The 12,568-nt window shown below is 35.1% G+C and overlaps 3 protein-coding genes across 3 annotated transcripts; 1 reads left to right on the top strand and 2 right to left on the bottom strand.

Moving 5' to 3' along the window:
• Window positions 1–160: 160 nt before the first annotated feature.
• Window positions 161–4,588, bottom strand: LOC133877286 (ankyrin repeat-containing protein At2g01680). Its single transcript, XM_062315531.1, has 3 exons — window positions 4,166–4,588; window positions 2,524–2,933; window positions 161–1,193 (listed from the first exon to the last, which is right to left on the bottom strand). Exons 1-3 carry the CDS (start codon window positions 4,473–4,475, stop codon window positions 318–320), a joined length of 1,596 nt encoding a protein of 531 aa, XP_062171515.1. The 5' UTR covers window positions 4,476–4,588; the 3' UTR covers window positions 161–317.
• A 2,461-nt stretch (window positions 4,589–7,049) lies between these two features.
• LOC133856391 (ubiquitin-conjugating enzyme E2 11-like) lies at window positions 7,050–7,508 on the bottom strand. The gene has a single exon (XM_062291492.1). It carries the CDS (start codon window positions 7,506–7,508, stop codon window positions 7,050–7,052), a length of 459 nt encoding a protein of 152 aa, XP_062147476.1.
• Window positions 7,509–11,255: 3,747 nt separating this feature from the next.
• On the top strand, window positions 11,256–11,834 carry LOC133862309 (probable calcium-binding protein CML25). The gene has a single exon (XM_062298089.1). The coding sequence runs from the start codon at window positions 11,256–11,258 to the stop codon at window positions 11,832–11,834; it is 579 nt and encodes a 192-aa protein (XP_062154073.1).
• Window positions 11,835–12,568: the final 734 nt, after the last annotated feature.

Raw genomic sequence — 12,568 nt, 5'->3', positions numbered from 1 at the left:
TCAACTATTTCTAAAACATCAGCCAATATTCATGCTCTTTAACGTGGTGTCACTGTTTCTTTCTATTTCTATGGTCTGGAAAAGGAATTTGCTGGAAACATATACGCTGAACTAACATGATACAGAGTCTAACTGGTCCTGTCGCAATCGGAAAGCAATGTGCTGGAAACATATTAAATTCACACATGGACTGAACTAACATAATATACTTCAATGTTTGTGAATATACATAATTTCTTGTTTGTCGAAACAAGAAACATTCAGCATTCAGTGGTTGAAGAGCTCGCGCAGATAACTCACCGTTCAAAAAACAATGTCTAAAGAGCATAGATTTTCTCAAAGTCGGAGTTATGGTCATCAGGATCTGATATATTTGCAGAGTACACAGACCATGAGAAAGACTTGCTCCCACTCGCCCTTTTGATGCGTCTCTGGGAGTCGCTTCGGAAATTCCCAAAGCGTTGTCGGAAAACAAAGTAGCACATGCTTGCAAGAGTCCCCACAAGAATCGGTGCTCCCATAAGGGTTATAGTAATAGCCATCCATGACCGCTTTCCAACAACCACAAAAGCTATTGATAGAAAAGCCCCACAAGTGCAGGCACAGGCAGCCCACATTAGCTTGTTAACAACTGACACAACCTGCTTCTGAGCCCTAGTGTCCCAGGCCACCAAAGTGATTTGAACCACAACAACGGCTAGAGAAATGAAGAGAGATGTAGCATTTAAAAGGCAGAACACTCTGAAAGCAACATTGTCAGCTATGTTAGCCTTCCCTACATCTGGTCCATCCTTAAAGTATTGGCCGGGCAAGTTGAATATAGCCAAGAAAGCAATCGAGGCAAAGAGAACAGCAACAACTGTGATAGAATTGGTGGTGTTTTGAACAGCTTCTCTGTGAAGTTTCTTTAACTCCTTGGCAATACCAGAAACTCGGCGGCGGGTTTGTTCATTTTCTTTGAGTTGCGAGTGCACCTCATGCTTTATATCACTCACAGTCCTTTTGAGTTCCATTGCTTCATCCACTTGGCCAACATTCCTAGCATGCTTGGCACCAGCTTCTGCTAGAAATTCCTTAATTTCCAATGCTGATTCTCCATATATCAGTTTCTCGGCCAAATCCATAGCGGTCTCCTGCTGATTGTTAATTGTGTTGACATGAACAGATGTATAGCTCAGCAAAAGGCCTACTATCTGAAAAATAGAGAACAATATTAGTACAGGAAAAACAACCAACAAAATTACAGCAAGAACAAAAAACACATGTAAAGGCATACAATTATTATACTATATGAGATCAAGAACAAACTTAGAGGGAATGCAGTCACACTCCTTGGATAAAACTTAGATATGTACACATGGAAGTGGAAATAGAGTAGATTTTCATGGAATTAGAGAGATTTAAATAGGCAATTTGGTAGTACATCCACTTACTACTTACTAGTTTGCAAAGCTAAAGGATGAAAACCCTTTTAAGTTGCTGTAGTCTATAATGATGATTGATATTGAAAGTCTCCTACTTTCTCATCCTTCAAGTACATCAAAATTTATTTCTTAACATTGATGTTCCCTTTTGCAACTTATCTCATTCACACAGCAAGATAACAGAGTTCCCAATATCTGTACCTCAAGCACTGACAAGGTTTTCAACAACCAAAAGGTGCACAAGAAACAAGAAAAGATGGTAAAGCACCCAACACATTGCATGTGATGCATCTACTTATTTAAATCCACTTTCATGGTCAATGGTAAATGCTAAATAACATAAGAGGTACTCTTTTCATTTATAATTTAATGCTTTGTTAGTTGTCGTAGCCACCACTTTGCAATCCCACATGTTTAAAGCTCCCAATTTTCACACGATGCATCTACTCACTTAAATCCACTTTCACGGTCAATGGTATATGCTAATTAAAATAAGAGTAATTCAAATACCCTGCCACCTTGCAATCCTACGTATGTTAAGGAGTGATAACTTTATGCTTTTCTAATCCTCTTCCTGATCTTAAATTACTACCAGGGTCATACAAATCTGTAAAGTGGTGATACAGATATCCTGGTAGGCAAGAGGTGAAACAGATATCCCTAGCAGGTAGTGTGAAAGAGTCTAGGAGAAGGCTCCTTGGCAAGTGGTACTGATGCTGCAAGCTGAATCCTCACAACAATGAAATGGCTTCCATAATCTTAAGAGCCTGTTTGGGATTGCGTTAGAGAATTTAAAAGGTGTTTTTCATACCTACAAAGTTGTGCCAAACAAAAAGCTGGCATGTTTGGTAAAAAAAACTCTAAAAGTACTTCTTTGACTTTTTTACTCTAAAAATGGCCAAAACGCACTTTTTGGAAAAAGCTTAAAAATGAAGCTTTTGCTAAAAGCTCTTTTTGACTTTAAAAGCTCAATTTCCTAACGCAATCCCAAACAGGTTCTAAGACTCTATAAGGATCATTTTAAATGAAAAAATGGAAGAAAAATTTCTTGGGAAAACAAATATGATGTGTTCTCATCTTAAAGTTAGTAGAATATTACCTCTGAACGACCTTTCCTTGTGGCAATGTGCAAAGCTGTATTGCCCTTCTTGTCACGTTCATTAAGTATAGAGCAATTGGCAGACAATATCTCCTCGACAACCAAAGGACACTGACCTTTTACAGACATATGGAGTGCTGTTTGGCCCTTCTTATCTTTGATGCTGACTATTTCTGAATCGTGCTCTATAAGTGCTTTAACGATACGAAGGTAGCCATACCTAGCAGCAGTGTGCAATGCAGTCTTCCCATTTTTCCTTACTATCCTAATTGAGCTGGCATCGGCATCCAAGATGGCATTTACCACATCCAAATGGTCCTTAACAGCAGCTGAATAGAGGGGGCAAGTGTTTGAGGAGTCACACGACTTACAAAGCTTAGGCCAAATGCTCAAAAGTTCCTTCACAATCCCTAAAGAAAATAACAGTCAATGCCATACTCAAGAAAAAGAAATCCTCTCTCCTTTTTTTAAAGGATAAGTGAAATCCTTTCAACGCTATAATAAATGTAAAGTGCAATCCTTTTAACACGATATAGTAAATGTAAATAATTCAAGCAAGATGGACCAATAGGTTACTAATAGTGAAGTCCTAGATGCACGATGCTCAATGTTAATGGCAAAATTGTGGTTACTTTCTAATGGATCATACAAACATCTACAATTAATTGTAGGTGCTTTAGCAGACTACGACACAATATTCTTTTGAAGTAAACAACCATGAAGATTTGTTGATTGAGTGCAATTTACATCAGTTGTTATCCATGCATAATTCCAAGGAGCACTACAGGCCTTCATTCACATGATGACTTGGGAAGACTCAAAAAAATTTACCATGAGCGACTATTTTCTACTTTCCAACCTCAACCTTCAAAGAAAGAAAAATGCTCAATCAGATTTTTCTTTCTTCCTTTTTTTCTCCCCATATCTGAAATAAATCATGATATACTTCCCCATTAAAAGGCTAAGAAGATCATGAAAACGACAAAGATAAAAGCATTTCACTACGAATAAATATTCTCAGTAACAGTTTGAGTTGAAGTCATTTAGGATGAATTCAATGATTCCATGGTTCAATAAATTCACTCGTATGAAACAAAATATTGAGCTCTTCCCTGCACAAAAAAAAAAAAGAAAAAAAAGAAAAGAAAAAGAAAAGGAAAAAGAAAAAAAGAAGCCGATTTACTACATGAGCTACTTCCTCACACCCAAGTCCAGAATAGAGCTATGCTTCCAATCAATGAAATTTAATTCTCCGAAATCTCCAAATATATGAAAGCAAAAATTTATTTTATCAAGAGCAGCAGTTACAAGCAACGACATATGCCTAATAAATGAGCATATAGTTAGACATCGCTTAGTTAGAATTCTCAAAGCACTTTACTTGCTTCGGGATGCAAAAAATTAGACTGCGTTTAGCCCTTGAAAACAATAGTAGTACTTCCAATCAGTTAACAAATAGTAACTAATCAAACTAACTTAGATCATCCCCTCTTATATTCCCAGAAACAATCATCAATAAATCAAATACAACCATACAGAAACGAATTGTTTTTAGCTGATTCCCAACAAACCAATTGAAATCAGAAAATTCCAGACACAGTTACATGAAAGCCGAAGCATAGCAACAGTTTGAGAAAAATACCCAAGTGGCCCTGCTTAGCGGCGACGTGAAAAGCGTCCATATCAGACTTGGACCTGATCATTAGAGTCTGAATATCAGCGAAACTGACCAAGAATCTGAAAAGGTCCAGCAGATTATTCTCAGCGGCGACGTAGAGGGCGGTCTCCCCTGCGTCGTTCTGCAAAGCCATAAGATCGGAGACCGCGGAGCCATCTGAGGGGCCGTCTCCGATCAGCTCATCCAAGAGGCGTTTGACGGAGTCGAGGTTGCCGGATCGAAGGGCAGAGAAGAAGGAGTGGTGGGTGATGAAGCGCAGAGAGTGAGAGTCCATGATACTCCCCAAGTTTCTAACTTTTCATGGATGGGAATGAAGAAAAAGAAGAGAAAATACGAAGGAAAATGGACAGCTTTCAGGCTTATCACCTTTCATTCAATGGAAAAAGACTTGTATTAAAGTTCCTTTTACCCCACTGGAAAGTTTCCCACCTGTCTTTCAATGGAGACCGGAGAGAGGACCACTTTTGTCATTTCCACTTTTGTCATTTCCACTTTTGTAATTATCGGACCCTTTTTTATTTAACAAAAAATAAATAAATAACGGGTAAAAATAAGTATAAACAATCGGAAGTGAGATTTGAAAATAAAGATTTTAAATTGATTTTTAAAATTGTAATTTAATTTTTAAAATTATAAATTTTAAAATTGCCAGTAATTTAAAAGTCAAATTTTTTTTTTTTTTTTTTTTATATTTTTAAATTACAATTTTTTTTTAAATGATTCAATTTTACTATTTAGTTTAAAATTACCCACCAAACACAACTTCGGCAATCGAGAATATTGTTAGTAAAATTGATCGTAATGATTATGATGGACGATGTGAATATTAACAAAAATAAATCTATTTTAGCGGCCATGTTATGATGAATGATGACGTGGGTGATGAATGGGTGGGTCCGTCTTGACAGAAAATCCATGTGGAGGGGATTGACTTGTTGCGAAGAAAAATGTTAAATTTACAACACCAACACAATAACCACACAACAACCTCTCACATGAGAGTGGACCCTACACACTGGGGCCCACCCTCATGTAAGGAGTTATTGTGTGGTTGTTGTGATGGTGTTGTGTATGAATCAAATCTCGTTGCGAATTGTATGAATTGTGAGGTTCTTCACATTCACACTGTCACACGCCCCCTTTTTTTTCAATTTATTTTGACATCTCCGCACAAAGGAATGGCAGTAAAATTCGAATTAATGAACTCTATTCTATAAAATATATCTACGAGACCTTATTTTGCTTTGATTGGTTGGTGGAAATTGACACCAATTAGATTGCCGTACATGAGAGCACTAATAATTGACTCTTTATAGTTAAATTTTTTTTATTATTATTTTTTTACATTTTTAATAAAAATTATAAAAATTTCCAAATAACAAATTCTTCAACAAATATTAAACTTAACATTTTTCAGATTTTCTCTTTAGATTTAAATAGCCAAATTAAAAAGACAATGTTATAATATTTTTAATAATAATTTTTGCAATCCGTACTAATTTTACCAATTTTTTCTTATAAATAAAAACTGTTCCATGTAACAATATTATTATAAATGATTAAAAAATAGTATTTATTTAAAATAGAGAAACATTTATAGATAATTTGTTGTTCGATAGTTTAAAAAAGTGAGTTAAATTTAGAGAAATTATAAAAAGACCATTGTGAATGCTCTGACTTCTACTCGTTTAGCGTTTACCCTTTGATTAAAGGACATGCATACAAAGTTGGGGCTAGGCCAGCACTAGCGGATTATGACCCTTTCAAATTATTTATCTGAATTTGAGAGAATTTAAATAGTTAATTGTGAGATACCACTTATGAGACATATCTGACCAAATAAAAATTAGGTTGCCCAACCACTTATTCAATCAAGTGAGTCCCATAAGTATTCTATCACAATTACCTGTCCGAATAATTTAAAACTTTTGATGTAACAAAACATGATTTGTAGGATTCTTTTAAATGTAAGTGTACACTAAGACTTGCACTAGTGTCTGGTGGTGGGGACTAAGATTAGATTCCCAATTCCAATCATACTTTCCAAAAGCTTAAAATTCTATCACAAAATCACCTTCTAAACTCCACATTTAAGCTCAAAACGACAGAAAATAATGGTTCTAGTTGGAGTAATACCGAACCAATTCACTTTAATTTGTTACATCTTCTTTCCGTCTTCTCCTATTCTTTTATTTTTGAAAAATTACCATTACATCTATAAGATTTATAGGAGGGATTCACATGGACCCCACACTGGGGCGAAGCCAATTTTCACAATTTGGAGGGTCAAATTGAAAATAAATAAATAAATTGGGAGGCAAAACTAACAAAATTAAAAGAAAAAAAAAATAGGGGTAAAATTTATTTATTTATTGTTCTTTTTCTTTTTGAGGAAAACCTTGGGGCTTTGGAGGGGGGCCCTAACCTCACATATCTAATGATAATTTTTAAAAATGAGATAATGAAAGAGAAAATGAGAAGGAAATGAATAATCTAATCCCCTAAAAGCTTTTTTTTTTTCTTAAAAAAAAAAATGATAGAAAATGAATATAACGTGTATATTCTCCATATATATATTTTGACAAAGCTATAATAATCACTTATATATATATATATATATATATATATATATATATATATATATATATATATATATATATATATATATAGCATTAGAGGAGATCGATCGCATGCAAAAAGGAAAAGCACGTACGGCTGTTTCTCGAGCTCATTGATCAGAAACAGAGAGAAGCAGGTTCCCATTCAATTCAACAGATAAAACTCCGGCCATATTAACTCTTTGATTTATTTATTAAAAAGCATGGGATACGATTTGAAACAACATTGATCACATCATGGCAAACTTTTGGGTCCATTCACGGGCTTGAATCTGGTACTCCCCTTCGTTTTTCTTGAAGACGGCAGCAATTGCAGGCTCGAGCGGATCATCCGGGTTGGGGGAAGAGAGCAAGGAGCACACGGAGACCAAGACAGCAGACACAGTGTAGGCAGGGGTCCAGTTGTCTTTGAGAATGTTGAGGCAGATGTTGCCGTTTCTGTCGATGTTCGGGTGGTATATTTTGGTGTTGAAGGTAACTACCGGCGGCTTAATAGGGTACCCCGGTGGGAAGGCGATGGACAAATTGAACACGCCTCCTTCATATGGGGTCTTCGGCGGCCCTATAATCGTTGCTTGCCACCGCCTAATGTTGCTGCCAGCCATACCGGCGCTGCAGAATGGGGGAGGGCTCTTCTCCACGTCCTTCAACTCCTTCATGATGCGTGTTATGATGCGTGTTTCACCCATAGCTTACGTCGATCGTCTACTGATAGATCAAATCACACAGATTGCACGTACGTGAATGGTGGTGGCCGGCTAGCTTCCAAAAGTGTATGTGTGTATATATATATATATATAGAGAGAGAGAGAGAGAGAGAGAGAGGAGGAATTAAGAGAGTTTGTGTATCTGAAATATTTAATGACGATTGCTACCCCATATATGCATTAATGCATGTGCAAATCACTTCGTGTGCATGCCCCCGAGCTTAATTGGGACACAAGCCTGGCAAAAAGACAAACAAACAAAAAAAAAAACCCTAATTTTTTTTCTTTCAAAAAGACAAAAATACTCATAAATTTGAAATTTTATTTTATATAAAATCAATCAATTTGATTGGCCTAAATTACAAATTATTTTCTATGGTATAAAAAATAATTCAGAGATCCTCGAAATTGGTCAAAATAACAATTTAATCCCTACAATTAAATTTCGTTAAAACACTTGACGAATTTTGCTAATGTGTCACGTCAGCATCAATGAAATGATGACACGTGTCACTCTTAATAAAAAAATATTAATATATTTAAAAAAACATATAAAACCTAAAAATTAAAACTTTATTTTATTTTATTTTTTAAAAAAGGGTAAAAAAAAAAAGGTGGGGTGGCTGCCTAGCCTCTGCCTCATCTGGAATATTTTTCTATTTTATAAATTTTTATTAAGGGTATTTTTGGGGGGACATGATTCAATTGATAGTTTGCGAGAGACATTGTAAATTATCTGATAATTTGAGAGAGTATGAATACTTTTTATTATTATTATTTTTTATTATTTTAAAAAATATTTTGATGTGACGTAATTATAAAAATTGTTTTTGTGTTTGAATTTTTCCGTTAAAACCCAAAATATCTTTCAAACAATTCAATATTGCAGAGATATCTTTCGTGTCTTTTCTCTCTCATAATTTATTTATTATACGAATCATCCGTACTATATTAATTAGGAATAATAAGTAATTATTACAATTAACTTTCTGGCGTAATTCCAATTGTGATGTCACTGATGTGGCATGAATAATAATCATCATATTTATATGATTCGCGTGGGGGCATAAATAAACGTAGGGCAGGAGCTAGAATTAATATAATTTTTTTTTCTTTTTTTCTCTTTTTTTTAGTATCGAACGTGATGCATTTGGTGTTAATTTCTTTCATTTTTTTTAAAAAAAAAAAAAAAAAAATTATTATTGAATTTCTAAAACTTAGCTTACATGCGGTTCCACAAATTTACTGATGAATTTATACATCTAATTGGTTAAGAGTGACAAAGTACGTGGTAATTCGTGAAGGCAACTAACATTTGGAATGAGCTATAATTTCTCAAGTAAACTTTTTCCTAATCAAAATTTACATTTGAATTTACCTCAACTTGATTCATTTTCCATGTTGAAACCAATTTTTTTTAACTAATGTCAAAGTTTAAGATGAGTGACACTTTTCACCGTAAACAAAAGAAGCAATGCAACTACTCCAAGCCCTAGATTTGGCAGAAACTCTGCAATGGATAACTTGCTGAGATTGGCCAAGAACAACATCCAACTCTATAGGTTACAATAAACCAAAATAAAATTTAGTTTAATCATATGTTCAGTTATTGCAACCCCCATACATTGATTGGGACAATTATATTAGATAAAATATTATAGGACTTTTTTGTGCTTTATGCAATTTTAGCATTAATTAAGATCTCAGCTTTTAATTTTGTAAGTTTATGACAAGATCTTAAATCTAAGACATCTGCCAATTTTTTTCTCATAACAAAAATGACATGAAAATATAGTTACGTTATTTGTATTAAAAAAAAAAAAGGCAAAAAAATAAAATAAAAAGAGAGCAATAGCCATGGAGGCCTTGGCCCCATTTACTGGCAGCCACGCTTTGTTGGGGGTGGCTGTAAACCAACCTTTAGTTCATTGCCACCCTCTTTGACCGAGGTGGTTGAGACTATGGTTTATAGTCTAGGCCTGACAATTTTTTATATGACTCGCGAACCAAAAAAGACATTAAAGGGTTTGGGTTTGGGTTTGGCATAAACGGGTCAAGTCGCTTGACCCGATTAATAAACTAGTCATAAACAAGTCAACCTGCTTCACTGGTTTATGAAATTATATACATTTTTTATATAATAAATACAAGTTGAAACAAGTCAAATGAGTCGTGTTTCGGTCGAAATGGGTCAAACATGTCATGTCGGGTTAAGTCAAACAGGTTTAACAAGTCTAATCTCTCTCTCTCTCTCTATCTAAACATGTCAAACGGGTCAAGCGGGTCATCTTCAGATTGAAGGGTGTGATTCGTTTAACTAAATGGGATGTGTTCGGGTTAACTCTTAACAAGTTGGTAGGTCGACCTGAACCCAATCCACCAACCAAATTGACAACCCTTGACTCTACACAGTAGTGGCCCTTGTTTATTATTATTTGAAATTTTAATAGGAAGAACAAAATTAAATGTTCATGTTATTTTTTATATTATTTTTGAGGGAAAAATAGATAAAGTTCTTAGATTTAAAATCTTATTTGCAAAATTGGAACTAGGGTCTTAATGTCAAAATGACGCAAAGCACCGGGGGCCTAGCATATTTTCTCCTTATATTATTGAAATGATACTAAATAGATAAGAAAATCTAGAGAGTTGAAAATTTTATTATAAAAGAGAGAGAAAAAATTGATATTAGTCATTGAGTTTTCCATCCGCATATAATAAACCATTATAAACATCAGATATTATTATCATATTAGATATAACAAGAGCATTATTGGGACAATAGATGCATTAGTATCAAAATATGCAAACTCTATTTTACGTTTAGAAGGTGGACCTCTATTAATGAAAGCCAAGAACACCAAATGCAGTTTTTTCATATATAGTTTCATATGCTCTTTGGACACATATAGTTAACATATGACCTAAGGTCCTTTGTTAAAATAGAGATTGAATTGTTTATTTATTTCATTAGTACTATTCTTTAATATTCTTTGATTCTATATTTTAACCTTACTCCCTATAAACTAAAATCTCTTCACCATCGATAATTATGAACTCTAAAGTATGTAATGAATTTTATAGCATGTTTTAACTACAGTTTATATATCATGACTTTGAGAAGAGAAAAGTGTTCATGTGATTTTATGATAATGCAAAGAAGGATAAAAGCATTGTGGCCAACATTTTTGGTGACAAACCTCTCAATGTTCCATATAATTTACTCATTATATATGAAGGATTCACAAATTCATTTGCTTAATCTGTTGCAAATGTTAAATTTAATGTTTAGATTTTTTAGATTGAAGTAGAAAAAACATTTGTGATATGAACTTTGTGAAAATAATGGTCTTTTATAGAGTAATAGAGTATTATTCGAAGAAGAAGAAGAAGGTTTTGTACATTTGAATGTTTCATCTAGCTGAAAGAGTGGCACTGACATTAATGTGGTGGCATGCATGACTTTATTGCCACATTTAAAACCTAATAACAAATAAAGAATAAATATGACTCTAATTAAGATTAACCTCCCAAATCCCATGATTCTATCACGCGCATTCTCTCTTTAAATTTGGTACTCACATTTTCCCAATCTCTTCACAATGAGACCGATTTCGTTACCAACTGGCCATTCCTCCCTTTTCCCAAATTCCCATATTCTCTCTACCTCCCATTTAGTTTTCTCTCCTAACAACCGAAAAAGATTATCTTTAATTTCCATCTCAAATCATGAGTTTGAAATCCGTTTTCTGCAAAAAAAAGAAATATGACACCTCCACTAGTTCCTCCCTCACATCAACCACGATCGCCACAAACCCAATGCCGTCGCGTTCGCGATCCCAGCATAGCAAGGACCAGATCGTCGCGGAGCTCGAGCAGGTCTTCAAGAGGTTTGACATTAATGGCGATGGCAAGATCTCGTCGTCAGAACTCGGATCCATCTTAGGCAGCCTAGGGCACCCGGCCACGGAGGAGGAGCTAGACAAGATTATCAAAGAGGTGGACACCGACGGCGACGACCACATCAACCTCCAGGAGTTTGTGGAGCTGAACACCAAGGGTGTGGATTCGGACGAGGCGTTGGAGAATCTCAAAGACGCATTCTCAACGTACGACATCGACGGGAATGGATTGATATCGGCGGACGAGTTGCACAAGGTGTTGAAGAGCCTGAACGACGACTACTCGCTGTCCGAGTGCCAGAAGATGATCAACAGGGTCGATAGGAATGGGGACGGAATGATTAGTTTCGAGGAGTTTAAGGTGATGATGTTGCAAGGGTCGCGCTTAGATTTGATGGACCAATGATCATCTTCTGGCCTAGAAATAAAAGTTCATATCCAAATCCCATGCATTATTCCATTTTACATATGAAGCTAAAGCTACAAACTATAAGTAAAAACATGCAATGAATAAATAAGTTAGAACAACTCAATTTTTCCTTTTCCCATTCTTGAATAATAACAAATAATAATAATAGAAAAAGAAAGAAAGTAAGAACTACTCAAACTGCAAGATCATATTCACAAAAACAATACCACACCAATCAGCCCAAACACCATAGAACAATCAGAATTTCAACACTTATTCGGTCAATATCAAATACAATCATTGATAATCAACAAGAACATCAAATAAGTAAACCCTGAAAACTTATAACCAACAACTGATTTGGCAAAAAAGTCATTATGGAGAATGATCAACCGCGAAATAACCCCAAATTTTTTTCAAACCAAATCACGAGTTAGATGAAAATCACCCACATTAGCCAAGCAAGACCTAAATCAAATAGACAATAGAAAATCACCCTATCCTATTTAGTTTTCGAGGAAGATATTTGCAAAATTTGAAATCATCATCAAAAGGAAGATCATTTTAGTATTTAACTTAGAAAGAGTGAGAGAGTAATGAGTTGGGTTTTGGCTGAATGGCGGCGTCAAAACGAGCATGGCTCGTGGTGGGGCAAAACGAAGCTGGTGGTCAATGGAGAGAGAGAGAGAGAGAGAGAGAGAGAGAGAGCGGTGCAATGAGAATGTTAATGT

This window comes from Alnus glutinosa, chromosome 1 (genome assembly GCF_958979055.1).
Source record: "Alnus glutinosa chromosome 1, dhAlnGlut1.1, whole genome shotgun sequence".
NCBI lineage: Eukaryota > Viridiplantae > Streptophyta > Magnoliopsida > Fagales > Betulaceae > Alnus > Alnus glutinosa.
The sequence above is the reverse complement of the archived record's forward strand: the minus strand, read 5'-3'. Positions and strand labels throughout refer to the sequence as shown.

Bases quoted from the DNA above. Each gene is read 5' to 3' on its own strand.
- LOC133877286 (XM_062315531.1), bottom strand. From the start codon at position 4,475: ATGGACTCTCACTCTCTGCGCTTCATCACCCACCACTCCTTCTTCTCT. The intron at 2,934-4,165 runs GTATTTTTCTCA...TATTTTCTTTAG, and splicing joins CGCTAAGCAGGGCCACTTGG to GGATTGTGAAGGAACTTTTG. The intron at 1,194-2,523 runs GTAATATTCTAC...TCTATTTTTCAG, and splicing joins CAAGGAAAGGTCGTTCAGAG to ATAGTAGGCCTTTTGCTGAG.
- LOC133856391 (XM_062291492.1), bottom strand. From the start codon at position 7,508: ATGGGTGAAACACGCATCATAACACGCATCATGAAGGAGTTGAAGGAC.
- LOC133862309 (XM_062298089.1), top strand. From the start codon at position 11,256: ATGAGTTTGAAATCCGTTTTCTGCAAAAAAAAGAAATATGACACCTCC.